The sequence below is a fragment of the Dryobates pubescens genome, chromosome 1, assembly GCF_014839835.1.
Source record: "Dryobates pubescens isolate bDryPub1 chromosome 1, bDryPub1.pri, whole genome shotgun sequence".
NCBI classification, from domain to species: domain Eukaryota; kingdom Metazoa; phylum Chordata; class Aves; order Piciformes; family Picidae; genus Dryobates; species Dryobates pubescens.
Genome location: NC_071612.1, coordinates 12,982,312 through 13,000,775, shown reverse-complemented (window position 1 = coordinate 13,000,775; position 18,464 = coordinate 12,982,312). Strand labels below are relative to the sequence as shown.

Below are 18,464 nucleotides of genomic sequence, written 5' to 3'. Positions count from 1 at the left end.
ATGCTGACCCTGGCCTTAGCAGGAGGAAGCAGCCACCAGGAAAGCAGGGCACTGCCCGGGCCCTGTAATAGCTACCGCTACAGGAAAAGTTTCCTCCACACACAGGCGGTTAAACCCCGTGAGGGTCTACGCCGCCATTTTGGGCCTCTGGGGACGAACGATAGTTCCCTCCCTCCAGTGGCGCGGGGCGGCGGTTCTCCCTTCCCACCGGTGAGGTCGCGCGCCCGGGGCAGGGAGCTGGCACCTGGCGCGGAGCTGAGCGGCGCTGAGCGGCGCAGGCCCGGCGGCCGCGCAGGAAGGGGAGGGAAGGCGGCGACCGCCATCATGCGCGCGCCGCCGGGGCTGGTGCGGCTGCTGGCGGCGCCAGGTTGGGGGCGGCCGCTGCGCCGCTGCTTCGGCGCCATGGCCCGCTACGGCACGGAGCAGCGGGGGCGGCCCAACTCTCCTGATTACCGCCTCTACTTTAGTAAGTAGCAGCCCCCGGGGTCGAGAAACCCCTTCCTCGCGGCGTGCACTGTGGGGAGAAATGGCGGTGGCTCCCCGCTTACTGCCGATTTGGATTTGCGCTGAGCCTTCTCTCCCCTCCCCCCCCCCCCCAACTCTACGGGCTGCAGCTTCTGTGGAGAGCGAGAGGCTCTCCGGACAGATACGCTTTTGCAGGGGGTGCAGGCTCGGTCCTGGCTGCTGGCGTGCGCGGCCCAGCCGTGCCTGTGCCCGGCCCCGCGAAGGCCCTTGCGGCGTGAAGAGGTGCTGTGAGGCCGCGGGCGAAGCGCTGCCGTGCTGCGGTGTTGGCGGCGCTCTGGGCGCAAAGGCCATGGGGCGCACGGGGACCTAGTGGACAGCGTTAGCTGTCGGAGCTTTGCCTCCCCTCATCTCTGAGGTGTGACAGCCCAGTGGGAGCATGGTCTGCCTCTGTGACCATGCCATGCTCCTCAGAAAACGTCACGGGGAGGGAAGGCTGGCATCCAAAACAGGACTTCAGCTCCAGAGCGCCTGTGGGGCCAGCAGCAGTGAGTGGTACCGAGGAGGGTAAGGGCAGGGCTCAAGGGGGCTTGTCAAAACCCAGTGAAAGCTCCTGTTGTGCAGTTTTAGACTTAAACATTTTAGTAACAGCGTTGTCTTGTCCGCGTACCGACTCTGTGGCCCTACTTTTGTGCATGTTTGGTCTGTTAACTTACAAGAAGTTAATTGTAACGTGCTCTAGTGTGACGAGAAGTGGAGGCGTCATGCACCAACAGTGCCCTGCCAGCAGTACCCGGCCAGAACTCTCTTGTGCTCAGTCCCCAGAGGGATGCCAGTGAAAAGAGCTCATCTAGAGAAAGTCATTTTAGTTAATGGAAATGAGCAGCATACTACTAAACTTTGTTTTATTTGAGAGGAGCGTCTGCGAAGCTTCCTGGAGTTGCAAAAGCAACAAACCTTTACTTCTCTTTGCTGATGTGGTCAAAGTGCAGTCCAAAGCTAAATGAAGTCCGTTGTCTGCTTTTATCCTTTTTCTGTGAATAAGAGTGCTAGCAGAGGAGCAATTCCTTGGGATTTATGTTAGCACTGTCTATTGCTGATACTTCTGTTTTGGACTTGCAGTATGTTGACAAGTTTGAGTAGCTTGAAAAGATTCAGCAACTGCTCCAGTGAATTTTGTTCCTTTAGACAGTGTGAGCAAGGCTGAGGTGCAGATTGGGCCCCCATTAAGTTAATGTTAATCTCTGGTATTTTGGAGGCTGACATTGCGTGTCAAGGCCCTGAGCAATTGTTCCACCCCTCATTTACTCTTTTGGTCAGAATTTGGGGAATTTTCTCTTTGTGATCATGAAACTCAGTTTATTGGAGATATATTGAAGCTACGAGGGCTTAATTCATGGATCACTCATGGAAATGAGGTTTCCTTAGTTTTTTTTTTTCTTCCCCCTCCCCCCCTGTTTTTTTGCTTTTCCATTAATGGCTCTTCCAGTGAGAAGAGAGGATGAAAGGATTCTGTCATTTTTACATAGCTTGCGTTACCACAACAACCCCATGCAGCGCTATAGGCTGGGAACAGGGTGGCTGGAGAGCAGCCAGGCAGAAAGGGACCTGGGGGTCCTGATCAGCGGCTGGCTGAACATGAGCCAGCAGAGTGCCCAGGTGGCCAAGAGAGCCAGTGGCATCCTGGCCTGTATCAGGAATAGCGAATAGTGTGGCCAGCAGGAGCAGGGAAGTCATTCTTCCCCTGTACTCAGAACTAGTTAGGCCACACCTTGAGTTCTGTGTCCAGTTCTGGGCAACTCAGTTTAGGAAAGATGTTGAGATGCTGGAATGTGTTCAGAGAAGGGCAGCAAGGCTGGTAAGGGTTTTGGAGCACAAGCCCTATGAGGAGTGGCTGAGGGACCTGGGATTGTTTAGCCTGGAGAAGAAGAGGCTCAGGGGAGACCTTATTGCTGTCTGCAGCTACCTGAAGGAAGGTTGTAGCCAGGTGGGGGATTTTCTCTTCTCCCAGGCAACCAGTGACAGAACTCGAGGGCACAGTCTTAAGCTGTGCTATGGGAGGTTTAGTCTGTATTTTAGGAAGAAATTCTTCACGGAGTGATTTGCCATTGGAATAGGCTGCATGGGTAGGTGATGAAGTCACCAGCCCTGGAAGTGTGTAAAGACTGGATGAGGCACTCAGTGCAATGGTTAAGTTGATTAGAAGGTATTGGGTAATAGGTTGAACTCGATGATCTTGAAGGTCTTTTCCAACCTGGCTGATTCTGTGATTCTGTAGTCAGAAGAATAGTATTGAATACTAAAGCAAGAGGTTTTATTCTAACGATTCATTGTCACGCAGTCAGATTCCTTGTCTGGAATGTATGTTGCGTTTTTAAGTCCTTGAAATTAACCTTCAGAAAAAGTTTTAACTGCTGCATAACTGTGGCATATCATACAGTTCTGTAATGCACAACAGTTAGCAACACTGGCATTTTATGGCATAGCTTTGGATTTGTAATGCTACTTTTTGGGTTTCTTTTTCAGAGAATGCAGATGGTAAATACATTTCGCCATTCCACGACATTCCACTCTTTGCTGCATCTAAGGAGGTATATGTTTATGCCTTGAAAATTATTTCAAAATGATGACAATTTTGTTGGTATTCTTTGGGTAAAAATGTATTGGTTTTTTTGTTTGTTTTTTTTTTTTAAAAAAGCATTTTTTGTTGTTTGTTTTTTTTAGCCATTAACATTACAGCAATTAAATATGTACTGCCAGAAACAACAGCTTTAGCCTAGGCTGGTTCCTTGTTAATATGGACACAAAAAACTCCACCAAATTTCTCTGCTGAGTGCAGCAACTTGCAGTGAAACATAACAATGACTGTGTAGACAAACACAGTTGTCTAAGTCTCCTAGTGATTGAGAGCAGGGGAATCCTCACTATATCTTGTGTTAATTCTCCTCTTTGATGAGGATTTCTATGCACTTCAATTAATTTTCTACTATTACTCTTTTTCAGTTGGCTTTTTTTTTTTCACATCAGCAATTCCAGTGTACATTCCGTTGCAGTGGGAGATGTACAACACGTGCTTACATAACTTAGGGTGTATTCCTTTAATTCCCCAAAGGAACATCATAATTGGGAGCCAACAATAATGATAATGCCCAAGAGAGAAGTGGTAATCACAGCTCTGGAGAATTACAAGGCGTGAGGTGCAGCTGAGCACTTTCACATCTTGTTAGCCACACTCCCTGGAGTTTCATTATGGCAATAATGAAATGCCTGGTTTGTGTGCCACTGGTGGGAACTGCCAGTCTTTGGTTTAGACTTAGGTATGCTTGTTACACAAACAAGTTGGCAGGATTTTGGCCATTTGCTTGATTCATTGGTGGGTCTGTATGGATGATAGGAATAGCGAGAAAAGTCATCAGTTCTAATGTGTTCAGATTGAGACTTCTGAACTAAAGAACTAATCTCCTGAATTATTTAAAGTGAGAGATTAAAAATGTGCATGAGAGCTTTCTGATCAGTGGACCCTGAGCGTGCTGGTCAATGGAAGAGGTGAATCTCATTCAGAGAGCCCTTACTAAGATGGTCTGTTCAGTGGGTGCTACTGCTGTAAAAGCAATAGGCATTTCAGTACACATTCCCTGGGGGCCTTGCTGTTCCTGCATCTAGAGTTTAAGGCTTGTCAGGGTAGATTATAGTCTATGATATTGTTTTCCATAGATTAAATTGCAGTACAGCAGTGTCTGATCAGTGTGGAGAGGCCTTCATTTTGGTATGTGAGCAAGGAAGGAACACAGTATAGGGGCCTGACCAGGGAGCAAGAAAATGAGCCTCTATTAGAGGAGGACATAAGGAATTGTCTATTATATACTTTTCCTACTGTGGTCTAAGCTTTGAGGACTTTATTTTATGAGGGATATCGGCAGCCTTATTTAATATACTGGTTTTGTTTACTTATTTTGTTTTTTATCTTTTTGAACTGAATGGAGGATGACAGTGTTTTTAATCAGTTGAGAGACTTAAATTGCTGCTTAAATTTTTTATTAGTTGGGAGAAAGTGGATGTGTCCTTGTACATTTTTATCGTCCTCTCTTAACGTCTGGTAGGTTATAATTTCACAATGAAACAGAACTGAATATGTAGCCTAAAAAGTTACAGTTTAGGCCTTTGCACTGACAAAAGAAGTTTCAATTGCATAAAAAAATGACTGTTGTCTGTGATTATTTGAATCCAGTATTGCTCTCTAATGTTGTTTATACACTTCTTTACTTCACTCTTTCCTGACAGGAAAAAGAAATTCCAGCAAAGAGGTCAAAGACTACTGGAACTGAGGTACATCTAAGCCTTTTTAAAAACTATTTCCCCTTTTGCCTTTCCAGCACTGATATTCTGCAAAGTGAACTTGCTCTCACAGAATATAGTTGACATCTCTTCAAATGCACGTCTTAGCAGGAGGAGGAGGCTTAAAGGGATTTAATATTCTCATCTTCGAATGGGCCAGAAATGTCAGCATTCTTTTATTCATCGAGATGTTCTCAAAGGCAAACACTTTTATGCCACTTTTTGAAAGGTTCATTATGACTATTGTGGAGTAGATCTGTTACATTTTTTACTATTGCATTCAGAAACATTTGCAATAGAACCTTTGTTAATGAAATATTCATTATGCTCTGTTTGTGGGTAATCTTTGCTGTGTACACAAAACTTCAGAATCCCCACATATCTTAGGGCAGAAACTAGATTTAGTATCTGCTTTATAGAACTGAGGATGTGTTGTTTTTCTGTACTCATCTGTGAAGCCCAAAGAGAGAAAAATCACATCTGCTAGTGGTTCTGCATTAACCAGCACTGAAGTTAAGCTTTTGGTGACTGGAAGCTGGCCAACGTAGTCCCCATCCACAAGCAGGGCTGGTTGGATGAGCCAGGGAATTACAGACCTGTCAGCCTAACCTCAGTGCCAGACAAGATTATGGAGCAGGTCATCTTGAGTGCAATCACACAGCACTTAGAGGATGGCCAAGGGATCAGGCCCAGCCAGCATGGATTTAGGAAGGGCAGGTCCTGCCTGACCAACCTGATCTCCTTCTATGATCAGGTGACCCGCCTGGTGGATGTGGGGAGGCCTGTGGATGTAGTCTACCTGGGCCTCAGCAAGGCCTTTGACACCGTTCCCCATAGCAAACTCCTGGCCAAGCTGTCAGCCCATGGCTTGGACAGCAGCACTCTGCACTGGGTTAGGAACTGGCTGGAGGGCCATGCTTAGAGAGTGGTGGTGAATGGTGCCACATCCAGCTGGCAGACGGTCACTAGTGGTGCCCCTAGGGATCAGTGCTGGGCCTCATGCTCTTTAATATCACATTGATGATCTAGATGAGGGTATTGAGTCCATCAACAGTAAGTTTGCAGATGACACCAAGATGGGGTCAGGTGTTGATCTGTTAGAGGGTAGGAGAGCTCTGCAAAGGGACCTTGACAGGCTGGACAGATGGGCGGAGTCCAAGGGCATGAGATTTAACACATCTAAGTGTCGGTTTCTACACATTGGCCACAAGAACCCGATGCAGTACTACAGGCTGGGGTCAGAGTGGCTGGAGAGTGGCCAGGCAGAAAGGGACCTGGGGGTACTGGTTGATAGTAGGCTGAACATGAGGCAGCAGTGTGCCCAGGTGTCCAAGAAGGTCAGTGGCATCCTGGCCTGGATCAGGAACAGTGTGGCCACCAGGAGCAGGGAGGTCATTGTGCCCCTGTACTCAGCACTGGTTAGGCCACACCTTGAGTCCTGTGTCCAGTTCTGGGCCCCTCAGTTTAGGAAAGATGTTGAGTTGCTGGAAGGTGTCCAGAGAAGGGCAACAAAGCTGGAGAGGGGGTTGGAACACAAGCCCTATGAGGAGAGGCTGAGGGAGCTGGGGTTGCTTAGCCTGGAGAAGGGGAGGCTCAGAGGGGACTTTATTGCTGTCTGCAGCTACCTGAAGGGAGATTGTAGTCAGGAGGGGGTTGGTCTCTTCTCCCAGGCAACCAGCACCAGGACAAGAGGACACAGTCTCAAGCTGCACCAGAGGAGGTTTAGGCTGGATGTTAGGAAGAAGCTCTTTACAGAAAGAGTGATTGGCCATTGGAATGGGCTGCCCAGGGAGGTGATGGGGTCACCATCACTGAAGGTGTTTAGGAAGAGACTGAATGGGGTGCTTGGTGCCATGGTTTAGGTGATTAGATGCTGTTGGGTGATCGGTTGGACTCGATGATCTCAAAGGTCTTTTCCAACCTGTTCTGTTCTGTTCTATTCTATTCTATTCTATTCTATCAGAAGGAAAAAATATGGAAGGTCTACTCAGCCTTTTTCTTTAAAACCAGATTTGCTTATGCAAGTGTCTTTTGCAAAACAGAGCCCTTTTTTTAGCAGTGCTTTCCCTGGCAAAGGAAGTACCTAAAATGTAGCAGAACAAAGTGAAAATAAAAAATGAAACAAATTACACTCTAAAGCCATGAAGTTTGGGTGTGCATCACAGTCTTTATTTTCTGGTATCTGTTTGGCCAGTCATAATGCAAAACTGTAACTACCCATCTGATGTGAAAGAAATGTCCTAACTACAGATAATCTTAAAGGTCTTTTCCAACTGGAATGATTCTACAAATGTACATTCCAGTCTTTGTGGGCTTCTGATGCAAGTAGGCAAACAAGTATGCAGGCATCCCAGAAGTGCTTAGTCTTTACTTAGAGGGTGAAATGTGGGGATGCAAATGTAGGAGACCATTTCTTATCGTCTTCTTTGGGAGTTAGGGGGAAGAGAGAAAATAGAGGGGATCTTTGTCTTCAGGAAAGCAACTGGGCTCTTCAGCTGCACTCTTCACCTTGGCCTGCTGAGAAATGGAACCCTGTGAGCTTGTATATAGGGAAAGCATATCTTAAATCAGGGGATAAAGGGAAAATGAGAAATTTAATGCCATGTCCTGGTTTCTGAAGACCTTTGAAGCACTGTACTCATTAGAGGACACAGTCTCAAGCTGTGCCAGGGGAAGTTTAGACTCGAGGTGAGGAGAAGGTTCTTCACAGAGAGAATTGTTAGGCATTGGAATGTGCTGCCCAAGGAGGTGGTGGAGTCATTGTCCTTGGAGGTGTTCAAGAGGGGATTGGATGTGGCACTTCATGCCATGGTCCAGTAGTCATGAGGTGTTGGGTGACAGGTTGGACTTGATGATCTTTGAGGTCTTTTTCAACCTTACTGATTTTATGATTCTATACTCTAGTCCAGGGGCTTAAAGGCTACTACTGATACCTTGTGTTAAGATGATTCTTGCACTGAATTTGGCCTGGAAACACAGTGGCATCTTTAAAACTTGTGCTTTATGGTGGCATGCACTTGTTACTTTCAACAAGGGCAAGCCCTCTTAAGAGTGTGTGCTCATCAGATGGCAGTTTAGTCATGGAAAATGAAGGTAATTCTATCGAGTCTCTTCAGTCTGTCTAATGTACTTTAAATTGTTCTTGGCATTCATGATACAGGTAAAGAGGAGTTCCAGTTTTTGACATTCATGGAATAGGGGATTGCACGTTGTACAGGTCTCTGTTTTGCAGCCTCATCTTGTAGTTCTAAGGACAACACTGCTGTTTCTGTAAGAGCTGTTCTTAGTAGTGCAGTCATTTCTTACAACATTTTGGACCTTCCTGAATCTCAATGAAATTTTGCCTTGCAACCACTCTTGATAAATGATCCCAATGCTTTCACAGATGTTTTTCAGCTGTTTGAAGACTAGAGAGAAGTTATTTTGAGGATGAAACTAGGCTGAAAGAAAATCATATTATCTTTCAGGCACAAAAGTACGAGCTTGCAGTCTGAACCACTGCTTTGTCTTAAGCGTTCCACTTGAAATCCATTCCTGCCCAAGGAAATCTCTGTGAAAGGTAGCAAAAGTTTCACATCTCTGTCTCAAAGATAGTTCCCACTAAGGTTACAGTCAAAACTGATTGTTGAGTATGGTCTTCTATATCTAGCAGGAAGAAGGTTTGAAGAGGTCATCATTTTCTTTTCTAGGCAAATGTGACCCATTACTTCTCTGCTGTGGTGGAAGGGTTTCTAATCTACTTGTCATTGCGTGTCTTTGGTGAAGTACTCACATGTCATCTCACTCAGAAGACTCCAGTGTTCCTGAATACAAAATACTATTTAAAATGTTTGCCTTGGTAAGGAATCTGTCCAAGCCTGTGTAGTCCTCTGACTTGCAGACACCCACAAGAGTGTTTAAAAACAAACCAAAACAAGTAGAAAGAAAAGAAGGAGACAGCTTTTGGTTTATTGCATTCTGTAGGTTGTGTGGTGCTGGAATGCCCTTGTGGACTTCAGTTTAATTGCTTCTCCCAGGCAAAAACTTCTGATCAATTTAGCTGGTTAGGTGAGGTATAAGGGATCGTGAAAGTGGTCTGACACAGATGATTTGATATAAGGCTTCATGCTTGGGACAGTGTTTAAAACTGGTGTCAGAGTTGTCTTACTATAAAATTGGTATGTTGCATAGGAAGGGAAGAGTTGTCATAATTTCCCAGAGGTGCAGACTTTGTACTGACTTTCTCTTCTGTCTTAACTGCAGCTTCAGTGACCTCTTTGCTCATGTTAGATGTGTTTGCAGTAGACATGACCTGGGCCACAGCATGTCTGTTTTGTGTGTTCCAAATTTTAGATTATCAATGAAGGTTTCATCCTGATGCTTGAGCTTGCCTAGCCTTTTTCTATAGACGTGTCCAATAGTTGCAAGCCTCGCTTTGTGTTGTTACAATTTAATAAAACTAAGTAAAAAAAATCTTCATTCATCAGTCCAGTTAAAATCTACTGACACACAGTTGCTTTGCAGAGTAAGCTGCAGTAGTGGTTTGATCTGGCATAAAATAAATGATTCCTTAAACTGGACAAAGCCAGTGTTTCATGTTTATTCAGGTCATGGCTGTACACTGAGTAATTTTGCAGGTGAATGTGTCCAGTAACTAGCTTATCAGAGGCTATGCCTGACACCACTTTTAAGATACTGTGGGCAAAATTTACAGTGTGTTTGTGATTTCCTTTTCACTGTAACATTAGGGAATTATACTCTGAAGAGGCAGTCAGTACTTTGCATTTATGCTGGGCATTGCATTTCTTCTTGCATGTTCATTTGTATTGGGAAAGTCCCATTGACTTCTCATTTAGATACAGTATGTTGGATCTCCAGATGTTGGCATTTGGTTTATTGTTTTCTTTGGCAAGTACCATGTAGCTAGTGTTACACTGGGAATGTTCATAATATGGGTGCTCATTTTCTAAGCAAGCTTCTCCACTTATTTCTGGGTTTATTTCATGACAGTCCTTATTTTCTTTCTCCTTTTTTTTTTCCTTCTTATTTTTCCCCCTCCTCCTCTTTTTACCTTTTAAACATCAGCATTTGTTCATACTGCTGATGGACTGAAGCTCATAATTTTCATTCTCTTTAATTCTCAAATGCATGCTGCCATGTTCAGGTGATGGCTGATGAGAATCCCTGCATAACTGCAAATGAACAGAAAAGAAATGGAAATCATAGCTGCTTTTTCTTCCCTCTGTCTTGTGAGCTCAGAGCTTCTCAATAAGGATGGGTCAGTAGCCCCCAAATGTTGCCTCTAATGCATTCAGGAGTGGGTTTCTGGTATTTTTTGTTTTCTTTTGTTGTTGTTTGTTTTGGGGTTTTTTGACTTAGGCACTCTACTATAAAGATGACTAAAGTAATTGTAAGCTTTGGCATATCTCTTCTCTCTGTCATGCAAAGGTGATAGTGAATGGCAGTCAGGCCTTGAAAAGTGGCAATGTTTGTCATTTTATGAAATTCTATTGGGTTTCTGTTCCTCTCATTTTGTCACTTTCCTTGGTCTGCATAGGTTGCTCTACTTCTTCAAATGAGCTGAGCTTTTGGAGCTCAGCATTAAATATTTCAGCCCTTGGGCAAAACCATACCTGTTAAACCCCTCACTTCAAATGCACCAACTAAGGGACTTTGGAAAACTGGGAGAGGAAATAATTGAACAAGAAAGGGAAAGTTAGATAAGGAAGAACTGTTTCTGGGAACGGTGTATTGGAGTCCAGAAGGGGCAGACTGTAAAGATAGTGTCAGAAATACACTTAATGGTTTGTTTGTAAGAATCTTCAGAGCCAGAGCTAGCAGTTATTTTTGGCCATCAGTTTTAGTGGAGAGAATGCTGACTCACAGTTTACCTGGGTACAACAGTCTGTATTTTTCTTGCTTTTCTTAATACTTGCTCTATGAATATGTTTAAGTATACTTGTATCTTTTTATCTTTCTAAGAAGTTCTACACAGAGAGAGTGATTGCCCATTAGAATGGGCTGCCCAGAGAGGTGGTGGAGTCACTTTCATTGGAGGTGTTTAGGAGGAGACTTGATAAGGTGCTTCGTTGCATGGTTTAGTTGATTAGGTGGTGTTGGATGATAGGTTGGATGTGATGATCTCGAAGGTCTCTTCCAGCCTGGTTTGGTCTGGTCTGGTCTATTCTATTCTATTCTGTCAAAAACTCCAAACCTGTTCCTTTTCTGTGTGAAAGTGACATTTTTGCTTGTCACTGCAAAAAAGATATTGTGATACATTACAAATGGTGTTCAGCTGAAATGGAATGCCTTGTTAAAGATAACACCCTGACAAAGCAAGCATACCCTACATGAATTCCTATGTAGTGTACTTAGTGTGTAGTCGTTAGGAAATAAAGGATATCATGTAGACATGCTGGGGGTTCCTTCTGATGTCATCTTTCTGCTGGTTTTCATGTGCAGTGTTAGGACTTAGAAAATACACTCTTGGCTTCTGTGTTGAGCAAATGGATGATTGTTTTTAGTTTTCTAATTTCCATCACCTCTTCAAGGTATCATGGAGCATAAGTACAAGTGTCTGTACTATTCTCTTTAACCCAAGCAAGCTATGTAATACCCTGGGTTGAAAGTCCCTTTGGGCTCTGTCAGGTCACTTCCACTAGCAGATGGGTTCTGTCCTTCTATTCTGAATCTAGGAAACGGTTTCCTTCTCTTTCCTTGCATGCTCCAGGAGTCTGTCTTTCCGAAGAAACATCAGCTGGCAGTTGGCATGAGGCTAGTCTGTAAGGAACTAGTCCATCTGACCTGTTGTACAGTCTGCTGTCAAGAGGTGGAGTCCCTTCTACATTAGACACTTGCAGAGTTGGATTAAATCTGGACTGTGGCAGGCAGCAGTCTCCTAGTCAGACAGCTGACTGCTGTTATGCTAAGGCAGCAGTTAAATGGTAAACTTTTCAAAGCAATGGTTTTCATTTTGTGAGCTACCCTTTTTCTGTTGCTGGAAGATGTGTCAAATAGGCTGTTGAAACAGTCTCACCATTGCTTGAGGGCATAGAACTGCTCAATTTGGGCTGTGGTGAGGTAGAATTTTTTTTTGTTATGCCCATTGAAAGTAAAGATAAAAATACCCATTAGCACATGCATTCACCATCCAAAACTAATCACTGAATGGCATATGCAGATGGTAATCTGTGAACACAGGTGGTGTCTGACACTTGCATTTCTGTTTGCAGCTGAGGCAGGGACGGTTTTGCAGCAAGAGACGGGGCGGGGTGGGGGGAACGGAACATTCAAGTAATTGGAAAGAATAGATACTTAGTCTGGGAAGACAAGAGTGATTGAAAAATTCCTGTGGGTTATTCAGGCAAAGAGAGAAACATGATAGGAAAGAGGAAGAAAACCTCCTGAAAAACCAGAGTATACTCCTTTCTAGCTGTCAATCTAGTAGCGTGTGCTCTCCTCTCCATTCCTGTCTCATCACTCTGAAAGTGTGATTGCCCTATAAATAAAACTTTTTATTTTTAAATGTAAGCACTGCATGAAGTTATTAATTGCTCATAAATGCTTGTGGCAGCTTAGCATTAGAGAGAGTACTTCGGGGGATTTTTCTGCATACAAATTAATCTGTCAGGCTTTCACATGTGAGACTCTTGACAATTCACATTTGATTGATACTGCAAATTATGAAGGCCTGGTCTTAAAGCTGAGTTAAATCTAAGTGATGGGTTTTTGGTTTTTAGAAGAGTATTGTATTCATTTCAGTCCAGTTGTCCAGCTCCAAGAATTGTTTTGGTGAAGACCCGGAGTAACTCTTGATCAGTGAAGGCTGAAAACCGGGATTTACAGACTGCCGAAGCCATGGTCAGGAAGACACACAATGGCATCTAAAGAACAAAACCACAGGACTGTGGTGGAGAGGAAAGACATCATATATAATTCCAGGAGTACTCTGTACATTTTCTACTTGTAGCTACCAGTCAGAACAATTCATTGACCTGCTTGGCAGTTTCCTAAGAGTTTCTTGTCAGCACTGGCTTTCATGCTGTGCATTTCTTTTTTTTCAAGTGTTTCCCAGGTGGATGTGCAGACTATATTTGGCTCTCTTCCAGCCCTTCCTTTACCTGCTGCTACATGTATGTTGCTTTGTTCTCTCTGCCTCCTTAGTGTTGACATCTTTGAGCTCTCTTTCCCATAACTTCCCTATTTCAGCTTTTCATGTATACATAAGCTGTACTTTGCGAAACTGACCTGAATCACCTTTCTCCTTTTTTCCCCTTTTTTGTCTTGTTTTATTTGTTCAAGGCCTGATTAGGAAAATTCATTCTATCTGACATGCAGTATGGGTGCAATACTAACATCTGGCAAATTTAATTCAAACTTAGAATTTGTTGTCAGAATTGTGCATAGGTTGTGATCCTGTGGGAGAAGTGCTGAATGGCAGCTGGGATTTCCCTTGGCTTTTCCTTGCTTTCCAAATTTCAGGTTTGTTTGGCAGGAGAAGATCATACGACCATTAGGATTAGTGGAATTAAACTCTGGTGTTGACCCTGCTAATTTTGTTTGTTGCAGCTGCAGGACACAAGGAGCAAAAATACAAATACCTTAAGAGTCTGCTGGGGCCTTAAGTGCAGTGTAGATAAAAATCAGTGCAAGACTTCAGTTGATTACACTTTTTTTTCCTTTCTTATAAACTTCTTCAATAATACATTTTATCCTCCTTGAACTGTTGATTTTAACATCAGTGAGAATTTTCTTTGACTGTGGTATTTAGGGGTTATTTTAGTAACCTACAAGAAAATAGATTACAGACATTGTTGGACAGTTTGCTCTAGTTACCTGTTGTGATGTACTCTACTTCTTGGTAGTACCTAACTCAGCTTCAGAGGAAACCTTACCGCAGTGACACAGAGTTGTTTTTCTCTTTAGAAAACATCACTTTAGCCTCTTCAGTAAGAAGGGTATAGACTACTTACTCTTCTTCTAAAAACATGGGTTTACAGGTTTATTCTTCCCTATTCTTCTTGAAACAACTTTCACTTAATTTCCCTTAGGAAGAAGGCAAACACAAAAGTGAAATGTCTATGCCCATATCCTTCCCCAGTCATTACTCTTGGATTCATTTTGCCTCATTTCAGCCAGATCTGACAGAGAATCAGAAATGTTAGTAGTTACTGTGTTTGTATAGGTTTTGAAAAAATGAATGTTGCTGAAGAAGAGGAGGGCTTGGAAAAAATCTTCAGGGGAAAACCCCAAATCCTTGTCCTTTCCAGTGCTTGGGGAAAGCCATCTTTGTCCTATAGAAACATCCAGCCCTCTTTGACTAGTAAACCACTGCCTTATGGCAAACCATTCCGTGGACTTTCTGAACATTTTGTGAATGGTAGTACTGGTATGGGAATAAAATGCCATGTGTATCTGCACTAATTGTTGTTCATATTCTCAAAGGGGTGGGGTGGGGAAAGGAAGAACCATGTCATTGTGTGTAACCAAATGAGCTGTACTTAATGTAAAAGCAGCTGGAACAGAGAGATGTGATTAATGCAGGAATACAGAGGAATGAATTTGTCTTCCCATAAAATACTAATTGCCAAGTGGGCTTTATTTTCACTTCTGTCATTTGTTCTTTGGCTTAGGTCCTGTTTAATATGATTGTAGAGGTGCCTCGTTGGACAAATGCAAAAATGGAGGTAATTAAGAAAAATGCTTTGATTATATAGATACTTATGAAGGTTATAACAATGCAGTGGCTTCAAGTAGTTTAACCAGAGTATGGATTACTCTTGACATACAAAATTTTGTCTATTGAAAAGTAATCAGAAGCGGTGCATACAGATACTTCCCTTGTGATTATAAACTATTTTGAGGTTCTGATTTGGTTTTTCCTTTCTCAGGTGAGTGCTGCTTCTTGACAGCCTTTGACTGCAGAATGTAGCACACCTGCAACAGAGTCCTTGAACTGGTTTGCAAAACACTGTCCAACAATTAGTCTTATTCTTGCTGCTCACAGAGCATTCCACTTGAAGGATTTGATTCCTGTCATTTCCCCAGTATAGTGTGCTAGGCCAAATAAGACCAATGGAGTTGCAAATGAAAAAGCATTTCCTTGTCACCAAACGAAATACTTGGGCACCTCAGTGATTGAAGGTACCTATTCCTGCAGGGAGGTATTTTAAAAGTGGAGCCCAGTGGCTTGTTCATTTACTATTACAGTATACAACTTCATCTGTAGTGTTCATGAAGCAACAGATCTCACCAGGATATGTCCTATCTTCCTAAACATTTGTATTAATTATAGGGATGCTTCCCAGATGCTTACAAGAAAATTTGTGGTTGAGCTGTTAAGTATTTTGATTATGAAACACCACCAAAAAACCTTCCTGGCCTGTTCTTTCAGAATTTGGCTTTCTCCTTTCCCTGATGTGGGAAAAATCATGTAAACTCAGTTTACCGTGACAGTTGCCATTGTGTTGTGACAGTCCTTCAGCCCAGACTGTGGTGACGTGCTAATACCAGGTCTTGTCTGCATCTCTGTGTTGAGATTCTGTCATATGGAATGGAGACTGTAGGAAATCAAATCTTGCTTTGGGACTAATATTCCCCACTATTATATTGCTGGTGCCAGACCTCCTGCATACCAGTTTGTTGTATTCCTGTTGTTCTTCCCTTGATTTTACTGAAGGTGTTTTTCATGAGACTTATGTCTGATGTTGTCAGTTACTCTTCTTTGTCCTGATGTAGATCAAGAAAAGCATTGCTGAGTTCTGCTTCTGTCCAAGTCCCAGGTGGCATATTTGAGGTATTCTCTGTTAGGCTATGACCAGAAGCAGGTATAATCAATTATGAAAACAAAAATATGTGGTACTTGGCAGGTTTACTTGTGGAATAAATTCATGCTGTGGGCAGTTTGATGTGATTCAAAAGAGTTGAATTCATTTGGAATGTCTTTGGTGGTGCTTTAGGTAAATGACAAGGGTGCTGTAAAATGGGTATGGGCTAAGGGCTGTGGTGGTCATGCATGAAAGCAGTGTGCCATCTGAGCCAGTCTAACCACTTGGGCCTGCAGCAAATGCGATGCCCTTCACATGAGTGTTTGTAAGCAAGAGCCAAGCTAATGTGGATTGGATTATGGTGTGGAGTGTCAAAAGGATGGTTGTGGTGATGACACTTGTAAACTGTTCGGTTTTAATTAGTTCTGTCCTTCTGTAAGTGCTTCTTTGACAATAAGAATGCTGCCTTCTGATGCTACCTTAACTTCAAGTCTGCATGAAGTTGGCTTTCGGTGACTATGGAGAGCTTTTGCTCACTAAATAGCAATTCTATGCTGAGAGGTGATGGAGAGAAGGGATGTATGCAACAGGAGAGAAATGAACAGAGGGTGAGAAGATGGAACACTTTACATGTTTCTGTCAAAGCTCCTGTTGTCAGAAGATCTTGTGCCAGCATTTGTATGTCTGTTGAACTTGTACTCTAAAGCAAAAGTGCTTCTAAGTTCCTTTCAGTATTTATGCATAGCCATGACAGTCTCCATATAAATTAATGACTTCTCTAGATTTTTGCATGCTTCATAACATTATTTAAAACCTTAGTAAGCTCTTTTTTAAACATGACCCTTGAGATTTAGAGTGAGGCCATCGTGCTTTTAATACTACTTAAACAGCAACATGAATCTTTGGTTGGACACTGAGTTGTTTTCCATTTTACCATTCTCCCTCCCTCTCTCTTTTTCATGACTTGCTTAGATTGCCACTGAGGAACCCTTGAATCCCATTAAACAAGACACAAAGAAAGGCAAGCTTCGATATGTGGCAAATATCTTTCCTCACAAGGGTTATATATGGAATTATGGTGCCCTCCCACAGGTAACATTTTTGTTACAGTGCTGAAAGTTTTCTGTCTTCTCTGTGAATTGCCTTGTAAATCTTGGGTACTGTCTGAATGTAAATCAGCTCCAAGAGGGATGTTTCTCTTTGATACATTTGAAAATTAGGATTTTTTTTCATATTTGCATTTTATTGTGTTCATAAATTTGGAGTGTGGGTATGAATATGTTCTGTGTTTCAGGAAGGAGTTAAATGATCAAGAAATCGCAAATATTTAGTCTGCATCTCTGCGTTGCAGTGACAGAACTAGGAACTGTCATAGTCTGCTATTTAGGAGCTTTGTTGAGTAGCCCTTTTCTGATTAAACAAAGCATTAGAAAACTACTTCTTTAGGATTTTCACATATTGCAGCATGCATTTTAATTGAGATTTCGTAATATCTTTAGCAAAAAGGAACAGCGGCGCTGTTCTTTTTAGATTAAACCTCAACTGCCTTAGTTAGCTTTTCTCTGAACTATGAATCTTGTACTGATCATGACACATTCAAAACTTTGAGCCTTGAGAAAGCCTAACTAATGGCTGGGATTTTGAGCATAATGAAGAGGTTTAAGCTTTTTTTCATTTTTGTGAATAACATGTTGGACTTAAATTAGTACTGAAGAACATGATATCACTTCTTGTCTTTACACTGCATAAACAATGAAAGTTATCAATCCCTTAAGAAGAGAATACCAGGCAGGTGCTGGAGTATAGCAGTGAAGTTCTTAGCCAGCCAGCAGTTTCAGTAGACAAAGTTTCCAAGTTGTTATGGTTGGGAGCCTGCAGTTCCTTCTAATGTTTTGAAATTCCCGTGTGCCTTAGTACAATGCCAAAATTAAACATTTGACTATTTTTCTACACAAAGTATATAATTTTGGACGATGATGCTTTACCTAGGAGAAACGTTAAGCTCTCCTTATTAACTTGTGAGTCAGAGAGGGCTGGAGATAATAGTAATTTTTATTTTCTGTAGTAACTTTAAATTACCAGTTGGATTGTTAAAGTTTTCATCATGTAAGTCTAGATGATACTGCAGATTTCCACTAGCAGTGGTAACAAACAAAATCCAGTTCAGTGTCTTCGTTACCACAAGAGGACTTTCCATCAGGATCAGCAGTTGCCAGAAGTTCAACCCTAGTATAGGGATTAAAGATAGGTCTTTGTTCTTCTCTACTCCATGTCATAAAACAGCAGCTACAAAGTGACAGTAAGTCTATCATTAGTGTAGAAGTTGCCATACTGTCCAGCTTGACATTCTTAGCAAGCTTTCCCCCTGACCTGTAGGTGGAAGGGTGCAGTTGGGCAGGGAAGTAGTACTTTGGAAGTTTTGAGTTGGAATTTTCTCTTGACTTCACTTGAGCAATTTTTTTTGGTGATGATTCTGCTACCTAAACACCTGAGCTTTTGCTTTTTGTTGGTTTGCCTTTCAGTATCACTTGAATTCTCAAGAACAGGTTTGAGGTAGAGGCTTACCATGGACAGCAGGAGCAAACAGTATAGTTCCTTGGGCAGGGAGGAAAAAGTTTTCTAACCTTTTCAAAACAACTTCATTTGCCTCAAAATTCTGACCAGGGAAACTTCTCAATTTCACAATCAGTTGCCAGTAAGTAAACAAGTGCTAGTCTAGTAAGTCAGTCAGTGTGACTTGCCTATGATTCCTTGCTTGTACAGAGCTCAGAGCAGGGATTTGAACTTGCCTCCTGGAGAAGCTTGTTGGTCTTAAGGTGTTGGCTGTTGTTGAGAATGTACACATCTCAAAATACTCAGAAATATTTCATACCTAAATCTTTAAAAAGCTTGTTGGGTGCTGACATATCCACATCTATGAGC

At 42.6% G+C, this 18,464-nt stretch overlaps 1 protein-coding gene across 1 annotated transcript in view; it reads left to right on the top strand.

The window, feature by feature from the left end:
* The window catches only part of PPA2 (inorganic pyrophosphatase 2), a 37,619-nt gene continuing 19,155 nt past the window's right edge, over positions 1 to 18,464 (top strand). The window contains exons 1-5 of the mRNA XM_054161246.1: positions 1 to 466; positions 2,989 to 3,053; positions 4,744 to 4,788; positions 14,409 to 14,462; positions 16,515 to 16,634. Of these exons, the coding sequence (XP_054017221.1) occupies positions 1 to 466; positions 2,989 to 3,053; positions 4,744 to 4,788; positions 14,409 to 14,462; positions 16,515 to 16,634 (750 nt within the window). The remainder of the gene's footprint in view (positions 467 to 2,988; positions 3,054 to 4,743; positions 4,789 to 14,408; positions 14,463 to 16,514; positions 16,635 to 18,464) is intronic.